Raw genomic sequence first — 23,600 nt, forward strand, 5'->3', positions numbered from 1 at the left:
CCCCCCCCCTCCTCTAGCTTATCTCTCCACGCTTCAGGCTCTCTGCCTTTATTCCTGATGAAGGGCTTTTGCCCGAAACGTCGATTTTGCCTGTCCTCGGATGCTGCCTGAATTGCTGTGCTCTTCCAGCACCACTGATCCAGAATCTGGTTTCCAGCATCTGCAGTCATTGTTTTTACCTAAGCCAAGACATGCCAGAGAATTCTTAGAGGCCTGGCACTCCAACCACAATGCCATAAACAAGCACATAGACCGAGATACCATCTATCAACCCCTCAGAAAACGAACAGGAAATGACATCACCACAAACCTCAGGAACCCCATCCAGAACAAACATATAAATAGAAAGCAGGAGACCACAGCTTCGCTTCACTTGGAGGTCGCCACTAATGATGTTACCTCGCCAGGTAATGAAATGTCTGGATATCAAACCTACAGCTCAGCGAGCAAACCTACAGCCTATTCACTTCACTTGTCAATTCAGAAAATATTATATTACATTAATGTGCCTGATGGAATATTTATTTACATTTCTTATCTTTAATTTAGTTATTATTTGTAATCATACACAGTGACAGTGTATTCGTCTTCCAGTGGTTCATGGAATAAAATTGTAGAATGTTTATGACACAGAAACGGAGTACTTGTCTCATAGAGTCTGCACCAAACCAGGATGAACCAACCAGCCTAATCCCATTCTCCAGCATTTGGTCCATAGCCTTGCAGGTTGTAGCACTTGTTATCCAGGCACCTTTTAAGTGAATTGCGGGTTTGTGTGTGTCTGTGCTATCTGCAGCCAATTAGAATCATAGAGTCATAAAATTGTACAGCACGGAAGCAGACCATTCAGTCCAATCTATCCATGTGAATAGATATTCCAACCCAAGCTAGTCTCAGCTGCCAGCGTATGGCCCATGTCCCTCCAAACCTTACCTATTCACAAACCCATCTAAATGCCTTTTAAATGTTGCAATTGTACCAGTCTCAACCACTTCCTCTGGCAGCTCATTCCATACACATACCACCCTCAGTGTGAAAAAGTTGCCCCTTAGGTCTCTTTTATATCTTTCCCCTCTCACCCTAAACCTATGCCCTCTAATTCTGGACTCCCCGATGCCAGGGAAAAGACTTTGTCTATTTATCCTATCCATGCCCCTCATATTTTTGTAAACCTCTATAAGGTCACCTCCCAGCCTCCGACGCTTCAGGGCCAACAGCCCCAGCCTGTTCAGCCTCTTCCTGTAGCTCAAATTCTCCAACCCTGGTAACATCCTTGTAAATCTTTTTTTTTTTGAGCCCTTTCAAGTTTCACAACACCTTTCTGATAAGAAGGAGACAAGAATTGCTCGCAATATTCCAACAGTGGCCTAGTCAATGTACTGTACAGCCGCAACATGACCTTCCAACTTCGGTACTCAAAACTCTGAATGATAAAGGAAAGCATACCAAATGCCTCCTTCACTATCCTACCTACCTGCGACTCCACTTTCAATGAGCTATGAACCAGCACTCCAAGGGGTTATTTGTTCAGCAACACTCCCTTGGACCTTACCATTAAGTGTATAAGCCCTGCTAAGATTTGCTTTCCCAAAATGCAGCACCTTGCACTTATCTGAATTAAACCCCATCTGCCACTTCTCAGCCCATTGGCCTATCTGATCAAGATCCTGTTGTAATCTGAGGTAATCTTCTTCACTGTCCATAACACCTCTAATTTTCGTGTCATCTGCAAACTTACTAACTACTTCTTATGCTCACATCCAAATCATTTGTATAAATGACGAAAAGTAGCGTTCCAGACATTTAGGGTAAAAAATATGTTCTCATCTCCCCTTTAACTTTTCTGCTAACCACTTTAAATCCATGCTCCTCCAATTTCAGACCTGTCTGCTGAGGTAAACAGACACTTTCCATCCATTTGATCAAGGCCCTTCACAATTTCCTACATCCGAACTGCATCTCCTCTCAGCAGTTTCTGTTGACAGGACACCCTGTCAACAATGTATCCCAATGTACAGGAGGCCACATCGGGTGCAGCGGATGCAGTAAATACATTGGGGAGACAGGCCGCCTACTTGCGGAACGTTTCAGAGAACACCTCTGGGACAACCGCACCAACCAACCCAACAGCCCCGTGGCTGAACACTTTAACTCCCCCTCCCATTCCGCCAAGGACATGCAGGTCCTTGGCCTCCTCCATCGCCAGACCATGGCAACACGACGCCTGGAGGAAGAGCGCCTCATCTTCCGCCTAGGAACCCTCCAACCACAAGGGATGAATGCAGATTTCTCCAGCTTCCTCACTTCCCCTCCCCCACCTTATCTCAGTCCCAACCCTCGGACTCAGCACCCCCTTCTTGACCTGCAATCTTCTTCCCAACCTCTCCGCCCACACCCCCTCTCCGGCCTATCACCCTCACCTTAACCTCCTTCCACCTAACGCATTCCCAACACCCCTCCCCCAAGTACCTCCTCCCTACCTTTTATCTTAGCCTTCTTGGCACACCATCCTCATTCCTGAAGAAGGGCTTATGCCCGAAACATCGATTCTCCTGCTCCTTGGATGCTGCCTGACCTGCTGCGCTTTTCCAGCTACACATTTTTCAGCTCTGATCTCCAGCATCTGCAGTCCTCACTTTCTCCTAGTTGATCTTTTCAATCTGTCCTGATACCTTCAGGGAATTAGGGACGTTGGAGAGAATGTCCACATCAGTGTTCTCCCAGTTAATGTCTATTCCTTTTGCATGTTTGACCTCCTCCAGTGTATCACTGCACATTTTGTTGGGTTGACTTACATTTGCCACTTTTATCCCCATCAGATCAGTCTGTTGATGTTTTCTGCAGTCAAAAGCTATCTGTCTTACTATCAACCATGTAACCAATTTTGTTGTGTCACCTGCAAACATTTTGACTACGCCCCTTACATTTAAAAAGAGATGATTAATATACGACACAAAAAGCAGAGGCTTTGAGCACTGGGTGCTGAAGAATCCCACTGGAAAATTCAAAAAAACACCCATGAACATTTTGTTTCCTGCCACTAAGCCAACATAATATCCATGTCATGGAATATGAAATTACAGATGTACGTATGTTACTCATGGTACAAAGGATCCAGATTTGAACAAAGCCATCAGCGGAGGAGATAAGCAAAGCTCCTAGAACATCGAACACAGAACATAGAAAAGTACAGCCCTTTGGCCTACTATGTTATGCTGAGGATTACTCCTAACCTAAAATCAAATAACCTAACCTATGCACCCCTCAGTTCACTGCTGCCCATGTGCATGTCCAGCAGTCACTTAAAGTCCCCAATGACTCTGCTTCCACCACCACTGCTGGCAACGCATTCCATTCATTCACAACTCTCTGCGTAAAGAACCTACCTCTGATGTCTCCTCTATACCTTCCTTGTAACACCTTAAAACTATGACCCCTCATGGCAGTCAATCCTGCTCTGGTTATCGACTCTATTCATGCCTCTCATTTCCTTGTACACCTCGATCAGGTCACCTCTCTTCCTCCTCCTCTCCAGAGAAAAAAGTTTGAGCTTAGTCCACCTCTCTTCATAACACAAGCCCTCTAGTCCAGGCAGCATCCTGGTAAACCTTCTTTGCATCCTCACGAAAACCTCCGCATCTTTTATATGGTAGGGCGACCAGAACTGACACAATATTCCAAATGTGGTATCACTAGATTTTGTACAGCTGAAGCAAAACCTTGAAGCTCTTAAACTCCATCCCCCTGTTAAATAAAAGCCAAAACACCATATGCTTTCTTAACAGCTCTATCCAATTGTTGGTAAATTTGAGGGATCTCTGTACTTGAACATGAAGATCCCACTGTTCTTACACACTTCCAAGAATCTGTCTTTAATCCTGTATTTAGCACTCAAGTTGGACATTGCAAAATGCATCACTTCGCATTTATCCAGGTTGAACTCCTCTGCTATTTCTCAGCCTAGCTCTGCATCCTGTCTATGTCACACTGTAGCCTACAACAACCCTCAGTCCTATCAATGGCACCTCCAACCTTTGTGATGACGGCAAATTTACTAACTCAGCTCTCAACCTCCTCTTCCAAGTCATTAAAAACTACAAAGAGCAGAGGCTCAAGAACGGAGCCCTGTGGGACACCACTCACCACTGATCTCCAGGCAGAATACTTTCCATCTACAACCACTCTCTGCCTTCTGTCAGCCAACCAATTCTGAATCCAGAGAGCCAAATCTCCCTGTATCCCATACGTTATCAAATACCTTGCTGAAGTCAATATACACCACATCCACTGCTCGATGTTCATCAACCTGTATCGTCACCTCCTCAAAGAACTCAATCAGATTTGTGTGGCATGACGTGCCTCTTAGCAAGACATGCTGACTGCTTTTAATCACGCTATGGTTTTCTAAATAGTCATAAATCCAATCCCTCAGAATTATTTCCAAAATCTTGCTGACCACAGACCTAAGGCTGACTAATCTATAATTGCCAGGGATTTCCCTGTGACACCTCTTGAAAAGGGGGACAACATTCGCCTCCCTCCAACCCTCTGGTACGACTCCTGTGGAGAGTGAGGAAGCAAAGATCTTCACCAGCAGCTTAGCCACCTCCTTTCTCACTTCCCGGAACAACCTAGGATAAATCTGGTCTGGCCCTGGGAGCTAGCAGTCTTATTGTTTCGAAAGTTTCCAGCACATCAAATTCCTCAATCTCAATCTGTTCAAGCCTGTTTCCCGGCTCCTCAAAATCCTCATTCACAACAAGGTCCCTTTCCTGAGTGAAAACAGAAGCAAAACAATCATTTAGAGCTTTCCCCTATCTGCTCGGACGCCATGCACACGTTCCCTACTCTATCCCTGACCAGCTCCTCCTTCTCCCTGATCATTCTCCTATTCCTCACATATGAGTAAAATGCCTTGGGATTCTCCCTAATCCTTCCTGCCAAGCCTTTTCCATACCCCCTGCTGGCTCTCCTCAGTCCATTTTTGAGCTCCTTTCTAATAAGACTTTAATACCCTAAAGTTGTGCTAGATCCTTGCTTGCTCCACATAACGTAAGCTGCCTTCTTCCTTTTGACGAGAAGCTCCTCTGATCTTGTCATCCAACGCTCCCTAATCTTACCCTTTCTTGTCTGTCTTAGAGGAACAAATTTATGTATCACTTGCAACAACTGCTCCTTAAACAGTTTCCACATGTCTGTTGTGCCCTTTCTGTGGAACAATTGTTCCCGATCTGTACTTCCCAACTCCTCTCTGAAAGCATCACAATTTCCTTTTCCTCAATTAAACATCTTCCCTTGGTAACTGCTCCTTTCCCTCTCCATGGCTGTTGTAATTGTGAGGCAGTTGTGGTCACTGTCACCAAAGGGATCTCCCACCACGAGATCTGACACCTGTCGTGGTTCATTGCCGAGCACCAAATCCAAAATGGCTTCCCCACTTGTCAGCCTGTCCACATACTGAGTAAGGAAACCCTCCTGAACACACCTGTCAAAAATGGCTCCATCTAAACCATTTGCATTAAGGAAGTTCCAATCAATATTGGGAAAGTTGAAGTTACCCATAATAACACTCTGTTAACATCTGCATTTTTCCAAAATCTGCCAGCCTATGAGTTCTACGATCTCCTTACTGCTATTAGGGGGTTTGCCACAAGTGCAGAGTAAGAATTATTTATATATTACTGTCTTTTGCCTTTGATTGATTTGCTCAGAATGATCATTGCTACAAGGTTTGAAGCAGATCAAATACCCGTGTCCTTAGATGTGCTCTGCAGAAAATGTAAAAAGGATTGAGAATAGAGTACATGAAAAATGGGACTTAGAAGCAGAGTTAGACCATTCGGTCCTTTGAAACTGATCCACCATTTGATAACATCATGGCAGGTCTGATTATTGTCTCAATTTCATTTTCCTGTCTGCCTCCCACAATGCTTGATTCTCTTGTCTATCAAAAATCCACCCAAGTTACATGAGCTTCCATTGCTTTCTAGAAAAGTGAGTTCCACAGACTAAGGGTAAAAAAGCATTCTCCTCATCTCTGTCTGAAAAGATTTAAGTTGTATTTTAAAAGTGTGGCCCCTACTTCTCATCTCCCCATTAAAATGAAGAATGGAAAACAAACCTCAAGGTGTATTATAGGAATCGAAATGTAAATTGTTAATATGACAGATAATGTCAATTAAAAGATTATATATGATGCGTATATTTGATATACATTTGTTTCTTCAATAATAATTTCCTAAAGTTTGTGATTCCAACCTAATGTTTTAGTGTTTTGCTTTCTCTTACATATATCCAACTGTTAAAATACACTAATTTTATCCTGAGCGCTATATAGTGATCAACATTAAAATAAAGAAGAGCCCAAATGTTTAGTCCAATTGCTTTTAGGCTTGTGTCTTGAAAATTAATATTTTGTTCATACTGTGTCACTTTCTTCCGTCTATTTTCATTTTGCAGCTTTAATTTTAATTTATCAATGGGATGTGGGTGGTTATGTGGGATATGGCAGACCAAGTACTTACTGCTTTTCCCTGATTATTCTTGAGAAGATAATGTGACAAAGGAGTGCTTTGTTAGGCCAATAAAGAGGACAATTAAGAGTCAAGTACAGCGCTGTTGTCTGAAGTTATATTTGGGCTACACCAGACAGGTTCCCTTCCCGAAAGAATCTTAGTGAACTAGTTAGATTATCTGACAATCAGTATTTATATCATTACCAATACTGGCACTAATTTTGATTCCAAATGTACTCAATTGTCTTGATTTAAATTCCCAACTGGCATAAGGAGATTTGAACTTCTGAATCTGCATTATTAGACTTTTCCATTGTCTAGAATATGAGTGTACCTGTTTATTTATATAGGAAGTGTTCTTTATAGTTGATAATAATGTGTTGCACAGTAAAGGATAAGGATGTTTAACCATTTCATATGTGGAAACAACTGGTTGAGAAGGTATGGATTGTCTTGTTCTTTTTAATTCCCCTCCGTAGCAATTAATGTTTCATTTCTTTTACATGTGCAACTATATCACACTGCAATTAAAATAAAGTCTTAGTCAAAGTTAAGGGCCAATTACAAGGTTTCTTGAATGAAAATAAGATAAATTTTATGATTTACTAACCTCAAGAACTTCAATATAATATGACATTTAAGACATAGACAAAAACAAGGTTAATGTTTAAGAAGAAAAAGGATGTCTAGGAGAAAGGAAAAATAAAGAAAATGCAGTTTAAAAGTTCTGGAGTACTTGAGTTGTAAGAGTTGAACCTGGACCACTGAGTTGATGTCTCTGACCATCAGGAATAGCCCTTGATTTCTTGGGAAATTGTTATTATTTCTCTGATTTGCTTTTCCACTGATGCTCATGTTTGAGAGGTTAAGAAGAAAATATGGAGAGAGAAAGAGAAAGCCTTCTAAATAACGTTCTTACAAATCAGTTCTCTTTCTCTGCTCTGTCTGAAAGCTGTTTATATGAAATACAGTTTAATTGTGCATCCCCATTCTTGGTGTCATTGTTTTTATTTCAAGCAGGATAATCTGTAAGCAACTTTCAGCCTAAGGTCTGAAACATCCAGAAAGACCTAATCAAAAATAGAAGATAAGGGTTTCTTCAGGCTTGATAGACTTTCAGTACCATTTGAGAAAATATTAATTTTGTTCAAATTGTCTTTCTTTGTCTCTTTACTTTCATGAGCTTGATGCTTTTTCATCAGATGATCGTTACTCCAACCTTAAGTCAATGTTTTCTCCTTTTTGATTGGAAACAATTTTAGTGCATGAAGGTCATGGATATTGAAATAAGATGATTAAAGTTGAAAATGTATAATCTATATATTACTGTCATCATGGTGAGATATAATATAAATTGTAAAATAATTATTATGTTTGCAGATCAGTGCCAAAAACCTCCAGTTGTTAAAAGTGCTGTCCTACTGGATCAGTATCTCGTTCGGCAACGTTTTTCTGTGGGCGAAGCTGTTTCCTACAAATGTTTGCCGGGTTATGCTTGGGATGAGAACACTCCAAATGATGTCACTTGTCAAGCCAGTTTAACTTGGTCAGAGCCAAAGATGAGTTGCCTACGTAAGTATACATGCCAATATAACTTTTCACTGCTTCTCTTTTAAGTTTGTTTATGAAATAAGTATGCAAAAGACTTACATTTATAAATTTTTTTAGTAACAAGGCATCTCAGAATACTTTACGGGCAATGATGTAATTTTGAAGTAAGGTTAATTTTGTAATTTTGGAAAAATCTCAACAGCCCAGATTTGAGGTAAATATTACATGTTTGAACGTATAAAGCAGCTCAAAGCCTAGTTCCTTTGCATGCTAATGCAATCATTAACTTGTGGCGCTTAAATCCTTTATGAATTCAAGGCTACTTGCACATCGTCCCAGATTTAAGTATTCGTCCTGTGGTCCGCTGTGGCTCCATGTTCTGGTTTCTGAATCAGAAGATCTGAGATTCAAGCTGCAATTAGAGACCTAATATTTCAGTATAGTGCTATTGATGTGTTACACTATTGAAGGTGTTGTTATTTTGAATGAGACCTTAAACCCAAGCCACTTTGGGTGATTGTAAAATGTATGTTGGCACTATATGTAACAAGGTGTTCCCCGGTGTCTTGACCAACACATCCATTAACCAATACCACAAAAGAAAACAAATTAGCCATTTATTTATTGCATGGTTATTTGTGCAATTATACTGCTTTGTTTCTCTACATCAGAATAGTAAATTTACTTCATCATATTTAACTTACTTTGAAGTGTCCAGAAACATCCTGAGGTGATATAAACTGCTGCATTAACTCAAGGTTGCTATTATTGAAGGACAACATGAATTAACTCAGTCATGTGTAAAATTCAGCAAAAGTTGTACAATTAATATTCAATCAATTTAAGTCATGATATTCAATTATTGAGTCCAGCATAGTTGTAGCAGTTACTGTTTTTAGGATACCGCATGTTTTGTCAATGCAAATTGGCCATAACGCAATTGACGAATCATTGACACTTTTTGGATAGTGAGAGCTTTCCACTGAACGGGTATAGTGATCTTCGACAGAGCAATTTTCAGTAATGCAAGGTTTCAGAGGAAAGCAACTGACGTGTTATACCAGAATACACTGTAAATTCATGTTTCAAATTATGTAAGAACATTTTAGTTTCTTGGGTTAGAGTTCTGGTGAGAGATGCTTCATAATATTGGGATTAGTGTAAACATTGAAACGATGTTTAAAATATCTCTTTGTCTATGTTTTCCGCAGCTAAAACATGTGGCCGGCCAAAGGATTTACAAAATGGTTATTACACTGCTACTGGTGAAACGTTTGGGGACACGGCAACTTACTACTGCAATGAAGGGTAAGTGTTAACTCACAGTATCACAGATTCACATAACTGATCTGGAATGGCCACATTGTAATTGACATTGTGATTACTGGGACTGTATGTGGTGGCAAGCTCAAATTAGTAAATGTAGATAAGGGTAGACATGTTCACAACAGAATATATGTATGGATCATGGAATAAAGTTGGGGTATAGCACAGTGGAGTACTGAATTTAAACATTCTATAGTGACAATCTTGATGGGATCAAGTGCGCATTGAGCATTTAAGTAGCCTCTGATGTGCTTCCTGCATAGTTGAAGTCTTCGGTGACAAAAACAGTGTCTTCAAGAGCTGCCAACAAATTCAAGGCCAACTGCTCCTCATGTTGGAGAGCATACCATCACCAGGATCACCAGATTATCCAAAGCCAGAGGTGAGTGAGAGCAGGATGAGAGTCATGTGATGGGAATCATGGGCCATGAGAAGGGATAGAGAGAAAACAAATCTGCAGATGCTGGATTCCAAAGTAGACAGGCAGGAGGCTGGAAGAACACAGCATCAGGAGGTGGAGAAGTCAATATTTAAAGTAATGGCTGGTAAGGACAAGAGTGGCTTTCATTGGATAATCCCTCCCCAAAGCAGGCTCTCTTGACTTACTGGCAATGCCTGACTTCTGGAGACCACCCCATGCAGGATTCTGTCAGCAAACCAAACAGGGTCATGTTATGTAGCTTTTGGGAGATTTGAGAAATCTGTTTCACATCCATGCATATCCTGAGGCCACCACTGGATTGCAATGTGTTCATAGTTTTCGTTGGCCTGTTTTATTTGATATAATTGATCCCACCTCCAGTAACTGTGACTCCCACATCATTGATTTGGGCAGCCAACTTTATTGTGGAAGTTTTCCTTCCATTGGTAAAATGACATGGATCAAATCCCTCTATAATTTAGCCTTACTTCCCTGGCTATTGATTTGCTCACTGACCTGGAAGTTCATTTCCAGATTTTTCATCACTCCACTCGGTAATATCTTCAGTGGGCCTCCGAGCAAAGCACTGTTGCTAATTCCTGCGTTCTATTTATATGTTTGGGTTTCTTTAGATTACTGATGTCATTTTCTGTGGTGACATCATTTCTTGTGGTGATGTCATTTCCTGTTTTTTTTCAGATGGGGTCTAACGCGATGTGTTTGTTGATAGAGTTCCGGTTGGAGTGCCATGCTTCTCAGAATTCTCGTGTGTGTCTCTGTTTGGCTTGTCCGAGAATGGATATGTTGTCCCAGTCGAAGTGGTGTCCTTCCTCGTCTGTCAAGGGGTCTGAGTAGTAGGCATCATGGTCGCCCACAAACCTACCAATACACTAAAACAGCAACTATTCAACTTGAAACAGCCTACACAGACAACAGGCAAAACTAACGTTATTTACAAAATATTGTGCAAGGACTGTAACAAACACTAGATTAGACAAACAGGCAGCAAACTAGCCACCAGGATACATGAACATCAACTCACCACTAAATGACATGACCCTCTCTCACTAGTATCCTTACATACAGATGAGGAAGGACACCACTCAACCTGAGCTACAAATCTTCTCAAAACTCATCTTACTTTCCTGTTTCTCAGTGTAATTTAATTCTGTCCCATGACTCCAGAACAAGATAATGACCTCATCTTGCCTAAAGTGTGGCCTGCAGTGTCTTATATAAAATGACTAAAGAATAGAAAACATCCGACATGAGTCTTCCATTAACAACAATCCAGTCAACTGACATATTGGAATTAGTAAATAACTTCTGACGCCGACCTGTTAGGTAGAAATATATGTTGTGGTAGGGTGGGACAATAAGGATTTCTCCAAGTAAAATGTTCCATAAAACAACCTGATTTATCATTGGTGTAGATTATAGCTGAGTGCAGGTCTGACAGTACATGAATGCTAGAAAATAACATCTTGGGATATGCCATCGCTCATATCTCAAAATCATACCTTTATTCTTCAGATGGATATGTTCAGGTTGTTTCTATCCTGCCCACTACCTGAATTCATACAACAAGCATTGATTTAACTGATTGGAATGTGAGTGCCTGGTTGGAAGTTTTTGCAATGCTGGTAATTGTTTTGGAGTGGTTTGTGGTTCAGAAAACCAGGCAAACTGGGTTACATAGACATGAACATCTTTTTAACTTTTCATGACAGGGTTTGCCTAGAAGAAATTTGAAACACAAGCAATGACACCTTGGCATGATCTGTCTTTTCCTCTGGCAATATCCCTCACCTTGTTCTACATATTTGCCCATCATTTAAAATACTAATTTTCTATCATTCACCAGCTATCAGTCTAAGTCTTTCCTGCCAAACCTTGTGAGAATTCTTGTCCTTAGGGATTTCTATCTCCATCTTACCATACTGTTTTACCTTTGAGTTCACTGTCCTAACTTCCCTTAGTGGTTGTCGATGTATAAAGTGACTTAATCTATACTTCTGACACCATGTTTACCATACCATCACATGTGTCATCAGTAATCCCAATGCGCCAATACAAATGACACCATCTCCTTGTATTATTGTCCACACAGATCCCTTTTTCCACTTACAATGCTATTTCCTTCTGTATTTTTTGCTGCAAGAAAAATATATTCATTCATTTACAACTGTGCTTTGAAAATTACACTGTGGAGCATTAACTGTTTCTGTACAACATTTCTATGACTGGCAAAGTGCTGAACCATATTTTCATTGCCACTTTTATCTCCTTGTTCTCTTTAAACTATTGTGCTCTCATTCTGGCTGGAAACCCTTTGTGGCCCTAAACTGCTGACAGTCCACCTTCCGTTGTGGGTCCTCACGTTCGATATTTATTGTTCTCTGTTGTTGGGTAGTGTCCCTTTCTCTTTCAAATCTGTTGCTATCACGTACAGATTAAAACAAAACTGTTGGCCTTTTTACCCTTGCAAATGTTATCCTACCTCAAAGCTTCCTTTCTTTTCTAATCTCCTTGTGTGTGCAATCTTCCCCGATCAATGCCATCTTTGCTGGAACTCCATATTTGGAACTGTCAAAACTGGGTTTCTGTCCCTGTCACAATACTGACATAGCTCTTGGCAAGATAACAAATAACATCCTCTCTTGCTGTAACTTTGGCAAGCTAACTCTGCCCAAAATTCTCCATCTGATTTTATCCTTTGACATGGTCAAATGCACCACCCCCTTTCAGTGGTTCTCACCTGACATCCAACTGGGTGGACCTGCACTTGCCTGGTTCTATTTTTTCTAACGACTTCCATTTATCCAAATTAGAAATAGTTTCTCTTAATGCTCCGACCCTGTTACCTCTGCTGCCCCTCAAAGATGTATCCGTGACCAGTTCAATGTGGAGAGCTTTTGAGTGATGCATTTTGGTATAATGATCTTGGAGAGACAGGATAAAACAATGGGTACTATTCTGAAGGGTATACAGGAGCAGATACCTGATTGTCTAAAAGTCATTACAGATTGCAACGCAGGTTGAAAGAGTAGTTCATAAATAATACACTATTCTTTGCTTCATAAATGGAAACAATAAGTACAAGAACAGGGAGGTTATGATGAACTAATATAAAACACTGGTTTGGAGTATTGCATACAGTTCTGGACACCACACAATAGGAAGAATGTGAATACATTGGAGAGAGGGCAGAAGAGGCTTCATGGAAATGGTTCCAGGGACAAGATTGGATTGGGAATTAATTTGAGGATGGACTAGGGAAGTTGGCACTGTTTTCCCTGAGAGGTAAAAGGTGAAGGCAGATTTGACAGATATCTTCAAAATCATGAATTGTCTGGACACAGTTGACAGGAAGAAACTGTCCCCCTCTTGTAAAAGATTTGAGAACGAAATGGCAGAGTATTAAAGTGTTTTGTAAAAAAGTAATTGGGAGATGAGAGAACTTTTTCACACAATGAGTGGTCTAAGTTGGTTATGAACTAACTAGAAGTGTCGCAGAGGTGGGTTCAAGATAATGTTGAATAATTGTTTAATTGGAAACACTGTGAAGAAAGGAAGGAGTTTGACAATGTCAAAATATTCTGACAGCCAGTGCAGACACAAAGGGCCAAAAGGCCTCCTTTGACACTGTAACAATTCTGTGATTCTGCAAGATTATAATTTCTCATTTTTGATGCTGCTTTAATTTTTATTTTATTTTTGTGTTCAGGCAATAGCTGCTCACCAGCTCCTGGCATATCTTTTTCAGTTTCATTTTCATCATAGACTCATAGACTTATAGTGTAATACAGCGTGGAAACAGGCCCTTCAGCCCAAACTAGTCTGAGCTGACCATGGTGCCCACGCAGCTATTTCCAATTGCCTGCATTTGGTCCATACCCATCTAAACCCTTCCCATTCATGTACCTATCCAAATGTTTTTAAATGTTAGTATTGCATCTGTCTCAACCACATTCTGTGGCAGCCCATTTCATATACGCGCCACTCTCTACATGAAGAAGTTGCCCCTTAGGTCCTCCTTAAATCTTTCCCCTTTCACCGTAAACCTATATCTTCTAGTTTTCAATTCCCCATCCCTGGGAAAAAGACTACATGCATTCATCCTATCTATGCCCCTCATGATTTTATACACCTCAATGAGGTCACTCCTCACTCTGGCCAATCTCTCCCTATAACCCTGACTGACTAGACCTGGCAACGTCCTTGTAAATCTTTTTTTACACTCTTTCCAGTTTAACTGTGACTTTCCGATAACTAAAACTGAGCACAACCAACTGCCTCACCAACTATATATACAACTGCAACATTACATTCCAATTCCTGCACTCAGTGCCTCGACTGATGAAAGCTTGCATGCTAAATGCCTTTTTCACCACTCACTCTACCTGCGACACCACTTTCAAAGAAGTATGTACGTGTACTCTTAGGTCCCTCTGTTCCACAACACTCCTCAGGATCTTACAATTTACTAAGTTCTATCTTGGTTCAACATGAAACATAAAGTATTCTCATAGATACTTTCTGACTATTTTCAGTATTTCATGTTTTAATCTAAATTTTTATGTTTAGTTGTTAAATCCATCTCTATCCAAATGCCATCTCTCCATCTCTTGGTAATCAATTTGTTTGTCTGGCATTCAGTCATAGCTACGTGAGAAATATCCTTCAACCCAATATGGAAGGAATTGTCTTTGGTCCTCACTATAAATTTTATTTCCCATCTGCTGATATCATCCCTCCTCCTGTCAATTGTCTGAGACTGAGCCAAATTATTGCAAGATTTTCAAACTTGATCCTGTGATTCAGTGAAATGTATTGTTTTACATGCTCTACAGGCATATTGAAACAATCAAAGTGCATCAGGATAGCAAAACAGAATGCAGAATGCAAACTTTCAGCTGCAGAGAAGCTATAGAGAGGCAGAGAACAGAATTAACTTTTGAGAAAACTGTTGAAACGTCTGAGCACAGTGGGAAAGAAGCTGTTTTTATATATGTGCTTTTTCCATATCATCAACCAAATTAACCCCTCTTTTAGCTCATCTGCTGCTGAAATGGTCATCCCTACCTTTGTTGATCTGTGCTTGACTATTCCAATGCACCAACTGCCACCCTTCTTAAACTTACGCTAAGCTAAAATTCTGTTGTTTGCATGCCAGCTTGCACTTACCATTTCTGTGACTTTCCTTGGATCCAGGTAAGCATTGTCACCATTATAACATTCTTATCATTGTTTTTAAGTCCTCCATGTCCTCATCCCTCTATATCTTTAATCTCCTCCAACCCCAACTATCCAAGATATATGTGCTCATCTAATTCCCACATCTTAAGCAAACTTTACTTTAATGACTCCATCATTGGTGATTGAATCTCAATCAGCCAAAGATCTGGAGATTTGGAATTTTCTCTGAAATCTTTACTTCCCTTTGGTCGTCATCTCTTTAATATGGTCATTGAATTATTAAGTGCATTGAGGTGTTTTCCTGCTAAAGGTGCTAACTAAATGCAAGTTTTTGTTGTTGCTATATCAGAATACACCTCTGTTAACAATCAATTTGCTGTTTAAGGTAAAATTCATGGCAGATGCTTAGCATTGAAACTATTGAAACTGAAGTCAAAACCTGAAAGACAAATAAACTGATATTTAACTAGACTGATAAATATTTTAGACCATCGCTGGAAAAGAGAATTTACATTAATTTTCTCTGTTAGTTCAGAGAATTTTCATTTACTTTTCTCTTCCTGTTCCAGCTATCAATTGCTTGGCAAAAGTCTGATCCGGTGCACCGAGCTTGGATGGACCAATGGTTTTCGAATCTGTGACCGTAAGTAACTAGCCTGTTGTTTGTAAGGATTCACATCAGAATACTGTCAAGATATAAAGCTGGAGGGAATCCTGAACAAAATTCTAGTTTTGAGCCTGCTTTAATTGCTTTGCCCTCCATGAAAAGGGAACAACTGCCAAATATTAAAACAATGTATTCAAGGGCAAATCGATCTCTGTTAATAAATTCACATCCTCAATTCCGGGTCTGGAGCAATGTGTCACCATTGAGTTGTCTAACTGACACATTGCCAAATATTGTATAGTTTGTTAAAGATCTATGTCTGACTTGAGTATCAGTGCAGTGTTTACCATTCACTGCTGAGCTAACATAATTGGCATACAAATAGCAAATTAAAACTGGGAAGAAACATTGACATTTCATGAACTAAAGATACATGTATAAAAGCTTACAATGTACAGTGTATCATTCTACATGGTGATGTCTTGTTTAGGTATTTTAAGGCAATCAAAATAATCTCCTGACTTTCAAAGTTCGGACTTTAAGCATGAGAACCCAAATTTGCAAGAAGGTTCACCTCGAGGCTGTTATCTCAACCATTCCAGATAGACAGTGGGGAAAATGTTTTCTTCATGAATTTTTCATGAGGGACAGGTATGATGGCTACTGGCCAACTGCTTAAAGAGTTCTGGGGAAGACTAGCTATACCCATCCTTCACAACAAGATGGACATCAGGCTAAGGGTAACATTGGGTATGGTTTCTCCCTTTTAATCTAGAAATTTGCACATCATATCCAGTTGATTTTCAACTTCCAGATAAGGCAGAGGTGTTCTCCCTGGAGCAGGAATGAGAAGTGTACCACACACAGCAACATTGGGAGTTTCTTGCACCTGAAAAGAAGTGAGCAAGTGTTCTCAGGTTTGGGTTACAGTGGCTAATTACTACTTCCAGCTTTTAATGCACATCTGAACCATATTCCCAGAACATTTGGTTGGCAACAGGGACAAATGCAAGAACATTTAAAAACAAACTGATTAAATTCCCACAATAGTTTCTTCAGCATTCATATGTCACATTTGGCCATCACAGAGAATAAATCACAATACCTAAAACAGCAACAAAGCAAAACCCAGTGATGACAATTGCAACTTTTGGTGTGAACGTAATTGGGCTGTAAACTGTTTTAGATACACCTCTTTCAATTTTGCGTTCTATTGAGTTCAGTGGCATTGTGTCATTTTTTTTACAAAATGCCTTAAACTTTTTATACCCAGGAAGACGCAAACTCAAAGGAGTTGAACAAACATAATTGTACAGACACATTAAATCAAATTTCACAACAGTCTGAGAACTCCATAGTTATTGCCAGCATTGTCTTCTGCTGGTCACAGGCCTCCAGGCTCAAAGGCAACTCTTCACCACCACCCTCTGTCTTCTACCTTTGAGGCAAGTCTGCAACCAAATGGTTACTTTCCCCTGTATTCCATGAGATCTAACCTTGCTAACCAGTCTCCCATGGATAACCTTGACAAACGCCTTACTGAAGTCCATATAGATCACATCCACCAGTCTACCCTCATCAATCCTCTGTTATTTCTTCAAAAAACTCAAGTTTGTGAGACATGATTTCCCACACACAAAGCTATGTTGTCTATCCCTAAACAATCCTTGCCTTTCCAAATACATGTAAATCCTGTCCCTCAGGATTCCCTCCAACAGCTTGCCCACCACCAACGTCAGGCCCGCTGGTTGAAAGCTCCCTCGCTTGTCCTTACCACACTTCCTGAACAGTGGCATGGCATTAACCAATCTCCAATCTTCTGGCACCTCACTTGTGACTATCGTGGACACAAATATCTCAGCAAGGGTCCCAGCAGTCACTTTCCCAGCTTCCCACAGATTTCTAGGGTACACCTGATCAGGTCCTGGAGTTTTCTCCATCTTTCTGCATTTCAAGACATCCAACACTTCCTCCTATGTAATTTGGACATTTTCCAAGATGACACTATCTATTTCCCTACATTCCATATCTTCCATGTCCTTTTCCACTGTTAACAGTGATGCGAAATACTCATTTAGTATCTCCCCCATCTCCTGCGCCTCCACACAAAGGCCGCCTTGATGATCTTTGAGGGGCCCAATTCTCTCTCTAGTTATCTTTTTGTCCTTAATGTATTTGTAAAATCTCTTTGGATCCTCCTTAACCCTATTTACCAAAGCTGTCTCATGTCCCCTTTTTTTAAATAGAGTCATAGAGATGTACAGCATGGAAGCAGAACCTTCGGTCCAACCCGTCCATGCCGACCAGATATCCCAACCCAATCCAGTCCCACCTGCCAGCACCCGGCCCATATCCCTCCAAACCCTTCCTTTTCATATACCCATCCAAATGTCTCTTTAATATTGCAATTGTACCAGCCTCCATCACATCCTCTGGCAGCTCATTCCATACATGTACCACCCTCTGCGTGAAAAAGTTGCCACTTAGGTCTCTTTTATATCTTGCCCCTCTCACCCTAAACCTATGCCTTCTAGCTCTGGACTCCCCGACCTCAGGGAAAAGACTTTGTCTATTTATCCTATCCATGTCCCTCATAATTTTGTAAACCTCTATAAGGTCACCACTCAGCCTCCGACGCTCCAAGGAAAACAGCCCCAGCTGTTCAGCCTCTCCCTATAGCTCAAATCTTCCAACCCTGGCAACATCCTTGTAAATCTTTTCTGAACCCTTTAAAGTTTCACAACATCTTTCTGATAGGAGAGAGACCAGAATTGCATGCAATATTCCAACAGTGGCCTAACTAATGTCCTGTACAGCCGCAAAATGACCCCTAACTCCTGTACTCAATACTCCGACCAATAAAGGAAAGCATACCAAATGCCTTCCTGACTACTGCCTTTATACTCTTCTCATTTGATTCATTTGATCCATCTTGCCTATACCTGACATATGCTTCATTCTTTTTCTTAACCAAACCCTCAATTTCTCTAGTCTTCCAGCACTCCCTACACCCACCAGCCTTTCCTTTCACCCTAACAGGAATATCCTTTTCTGGATTCTCGTTATCTCATTTCTGAAGGCTTCCCATTTTCCAGCTGTATGTTTACTTGCGGACATCTGCCCCCAACCAGCTTTTAAAAGTCCACCCTCCAAACTTTCACATAAACCACATCATCCCACGACATTTCCGCCACCTCCAAACGGACCCCACCACCAGGGATATATTTCCCTCCCCACCCATTTCCGCTTTCCACAAAGACCGTTCCCTCCGTGAACTACCTGGTCAGGTCCACGCCCCCCCGACAACCCAACCTCCCGTCCTGGCACCCTCCCCTGCCACCACAGGAATTGTACTCATTGCTACCTTCCCCCACCCTCCTCTCTGACTTATTACCTCCATCCCCACCCTCATTCACCTACTGTACTCTTTGCTACCTTCCCCACCCTCCGCACTGACTTATCACCTCCATCCCCACACCCATTCACCTATTGTATACTTTGCTAACTTCTCCCCAGCCACCCGCCATGCCCACTTATCTCTCCACCCTGGAGGCTCCATGCCTCTATCCCTGATGAAGGGCTTTTGCCGGAAATGTCGATTTTCCTGCTCCTCGGATGCTGCGCTTTTCCAGCACCACTCTAATCTAAACTTTTAAATGTTTGTCCTAATACTGTAAAAATTAGTCTCCACAAATTTAGAACTTCAACTTTTAGATCTAGTCTATCCCTTTCCATCACTATTTTAAATCAATAGAATTATGGTTGCTGGCCTCAAAGTGCACCCCCACTGACACCTCAGTCACCTGCCCTGCCTTATTTCCCAAGAGTAGGTCAAGTTTTGCACCTTCTCTAGTAGGTGCATCCACATATTGAATCAGAAAATTTTCTTGTACACTGTGATCAAATTCCTCTCCATCTGAACCCTTAACATTATGGCAGTTCCAGTCTACGTTTAGAAAGTCAAGGTCCCCTATCATAACCACCCTGTTATTCTTACAGATAGCTGAGATCTCCTTACAAATTTGTTTCTCAATTTCCTGCTGACTATTAGGGGGGTCTAAAATACAATCCCAATGAGGTGATTATCCCTTTCTTATTTCTCAGATCCACACAAATAACTTGCCTGGATGTATTTCCAGGAATATCCTCCCTCAGTACAGCTGTAATGCTGTTGCTTATCAAAAACACCACTCCCCCTCCTCTCTTGCCTCCCTTTCTGTCTTTCCTATAGTGTTTGTATCCTGGAACATTAAGCTGTTAGTCCTGTCCATCCCTGAGCCACGTTTCAGTAATTGCTATGATATCCCAGTCCCATGTTCCTAATCATACCCTGAGTTCATCTGCCTTCCCTGTTAGGCCTCTTGTGTTGAAATCAATGCAGTTTAATTCATCAGTCCTACATTTTCCTCTGCTTTGACCCTGCCTGCTCTGGCTGTTTGACTCACTTCTGTTCTCAACTGTACCAGCCTCAGATTTATCTCTTTCCTCACTATCTCCTTGGACTCACCTCCCCCCTCCACCTTATTAGTTTAATTCCTCCTGAGCAGCTGTAGCAAATCTCCCTGCCAATATATTAGTCGCCTTCCAATTCAGGTGCAATCCATCCTTGTGCAGGTCACTTCTACCCCAGAACAGATTCCAATGATCCAAAAATGTGAATCCTTCTCCCATACACCAGCTCCTCAGCCACACATTCCTCTGCTCTATCCTCCTTTTCCTACCCTCAGTAGCTTGCAGCACTGGGAGTAATCCAGATATTACTACATGTGAGGACCTCCTTTTTAAATTCCTGTCTAACTCTCAATATTCTCCCTTCAGAATCTCATCCTTTCGCCTTTCTATGTCATTGGTTCCAATGTGTACAATGACCTCCTGCTAGTCCCTCTTCCCCCTTGAGAACATTCTGTACTCTCTCTGAAGCATCCTTGATCCTGGCACCAGGGAGGCAAAACACCATTCTGATTTTTTGCTGCTGGCCACAGAAATGTCTGTCTGTGCCTCAGACTAGAAATATCCCAAACACAATTGACCTCTTGGAACCCGACAGACCTGTCTTTGCATTAGAGCCAGTCTCGATACCAGAAACTTGGCTGTTAATGCTACATATCCCTGAGAATCCATCACCCTGTACATTTTCCAAACAGCGTACTGGTGTGAAATGGGGATAGCCACAAAAGGCTCCTGCACTATCTGCCTACCTCTCTTACCTTTCCTGGAGTTAACCCATCTATGTGACTGTATCAGCAACTTTTCTCCCTTTCTATTACTGCCATCCATCACATCATCTTGCTCTTGTAAATTCCTCATTGTCTCTAACTGTCTCTCCATTCTGATCCATTCAATATGATATGATTTGCAATCAATGGCAATTATTGCAGATATAATTCTCAGTAAGACGTAAATTCTCCCGAAACTCCCTCATCTGACAAGAGCGGCATGGTGGCTCAATGGTTAGCACTGATACCTCACATCGCCAGGGACCTGAGTTTGGGTGACTGTCTGTGTGGAGGTTGCACATTCTCCCTGTGTCTGTGTGTGTTTCCCTTGGGTACTCCCAAAGACCAAAGATGTGCAGGTCAGGTGAATTGGCCATGCTAAATTACCCATAGTGTTAGGTTCATTAGTCAGAGGGAAATGGGTGGGTTGTTCTTTGGAGGGTTTGTGTGGACTTGTTGGGCTGAAGGGCATGTTTTCACAATGTATGTAATCTAATCAAGAACATCTCACTCTACTAAAGGTCATTTTTGCTTTTTCGATCTGCAGACCCAAAAAGTAGCACTGTCTTATTCCTCAATGCAAGATTCCTAACTTCCTGATCAGCTGTTATATTTGCAACATTTACTTGACTAGTCTAGTTCAGATTCTGGTGAATAGCAATTCCCAAACTTTGGATAGTGTGCTATTCAGTGATGGCAGTACCAGAGAATGTCATGGAGTGATTATTAGATTCTGTCTTGTTAGAAATGGTCGTTACCAGACACTTGAGTGGTTGAAATATAAGTTGCCATTTGTCAGCACAAGTCTGAATATTCTTCTCAATGCTTAGCAAAAGCACGTAACTCATTGAAGCCATTAATTTTTGACAGACTGACAATAAGGAAGCGAAGCTGGAATAAAAATAAATGGAAAGTCAAAGCTAGAACCAAGAAGAGATGACCTATAAATATTAAAAATCTATTTCTTGACATTTGATCATGATGATTAAATACATTTTAAATATTGTAGACAAATCACTTTTTGTAATAGATTGAAAATTTGTAAGTGTACAATTAATTATGTAGTAAGTATGTAAGTGTAATTATGTAGTGGTATGCTTAATATTTAAAGGTTAATATTTACACGATCTGAATGTGTATATCATGCCTGTTGTTTGATTCTTGTAATTTTGTTTCTACCAGTGGAAGTATTAATGCAGAAGACGCCTGAAATTGGAAAGACCAAGGAGAAACCCTCTACAACCATTGGTACTGTGAAATATATATTTTTTATTTATTAAAAGTGCGTTTCTCTCTCTTTCTCATCCCTACCCCATCACCACCAGATCTGGGTATTTTTGATGAGCCATTGATGGCTTTAAGTAACAGAGAGCTGTAACTGCTGCCCAGAGAGTGACATTAAATAGTAAAGTAGTGAATTGGACATGCAGCCCTCCAACTATATTGCAAAATGTGGCAACATTTCTTCTGCCTCGCTTGAATGGTAGGAAGGATAGTCTTTTCAATATAGGTAGCGATCTCTCTACCTATAGTTACAGATCTCTGTTACTGATAAAATTGTCAATATGTTTTGACCATTTCTAGGTCATATTAAAAATTAAATAAAAATGACAATTCAACCATCTAAAAGTGAGCTTAGTCACTTTTTCAGTCATTTCAGGAGAGTATGAAGGAAAGATGGTTTGATTGATTAATTATTCCACGGTCCATGAATAATTCCCTCAAACTTCAGAGCTGAGTATCTTCCTGAATTGACCTGGAATAAAATTTATGGTAATCATGGCCTGGTACAGTTATGTTGCCTGATAAAGATTTATCTGTATGTAAGGGAATATTGCATTAGAGATCCTCCATGTACAAAAAAAATCAACTACCATTTTGTTGTCATCTTGGGAGAAAATATTGTATCTCTTATGTTGATTAATGTTTACTGCTGTTGCTTTCACTGTCAGTGAACACTAAGAGGAGATTTGGACACCACTCACACCCTCCACCTCCTCCATGACTTTTGTTTCCCCGGCCCCCAATGCTTATTCTTCACCAGGGCCATCCAGTCCCTGTACACATCTATCCACCATAATGAAGACCTCTAAGCCCTCCGGCCCAACCAGCAGCCTTCCACTCACACACTCATTTGATTGGCTGAACTGGTCCTCACCCTCAACAATTTCTCCTTTGAATCCTCCCACTTCTTCCAGACCAAAGGGATAGCCATCAGCACCCACATGGGCCCCAGCTATGCCTGTCAGATATGTGGAAAAGTCCATCTTCCGCAGCTACACCAGCACCATTCCTTACCTTTTCCTCTGCTACATCAAGGACTGTATCAGCACCACCTCATGTTTCCAGAAAGAGGTTGAACAGTTCATCAACTTCACGAACCCCTTCCAATCCGACCTCAAGTTCACCTGGACCATCTCGGCCACCTCCCTCCCCTTCCTGGACATCTCCAACTCTATTTTCAATGACCAACTCAACAGAGGCATCTACTACAAACCTACCAACCCCCACAGCAATCTGAACTACACCTCCTCCCACTCTGCCTCCTGTAAAAACGCTATCCCTTCTTTCCTGTTCCTCTGCCTCCACCGCATCTGCTCCCAGGAGGACCAATTCCACAATAGAACATCCCAGGTGGCCTCCTTCTTCAAAGACTGTAATTTTCCCCTCCCACATGGTTGACGATGCCTTCCAGCACTTCCCGCATCTCTGTCCTTGAAGCCCACCCCTCCAATCCTACAAGAACAGAAGCCCCCACACCCCAA

At 41.1% G+C, this 23,600-nt stretch overlaps 1 protein-coding gene across 9 annotated transcripts in view; it reads left to right on the forward strand.

Moving 5' to 3' along the window:
* The window catches only part of LOC122563175, a 143,882-nt gene that overhangs the window by 12,082 nt on the left and 108,200 nt on the right, over positions 1-23,600 (forward strand). For all 9 annotated transcript variants that reach the window (XM_043716692.1, XM_043716691.1, XM_043716689.1 and 6 more), the window contains exons 2-5: positions 7,896-8,087; positions 9,278-9,374; positions 15,582-15,655; positions 22,018-22,083. In XM_043716692.1, the coding sequence (XP_043572627.1) occupies positions 7,896-8,087; positions 9,278-9,374; positions 15,582-15,655; positions 22,018-22,083 (429 nt within the window). The remainder of the gene's footprint in view (positions 1-7,895; positions 8,088-9,277; positions 9,375-15,581; positions 15,656-22,017; positions 22,084-23,600) is intronic.

This window comes from Chiloscyllium plagiosum, chromosome 26 (genome assembly GCF_004010195.1).
Source record: "Chiloscyllium plagiosum isolate BGI_BamShark_2017 chromosome 26, ASM401019v2, whole genome shotgun sequence".
Lineage (NCBI taxonomy): Eukaryota > Metazoa > Chordata > Chondrichthyes > Orectolobiformes > Hemiscylliidae > Chiloscyllium > Chiloscyllium plagiosum.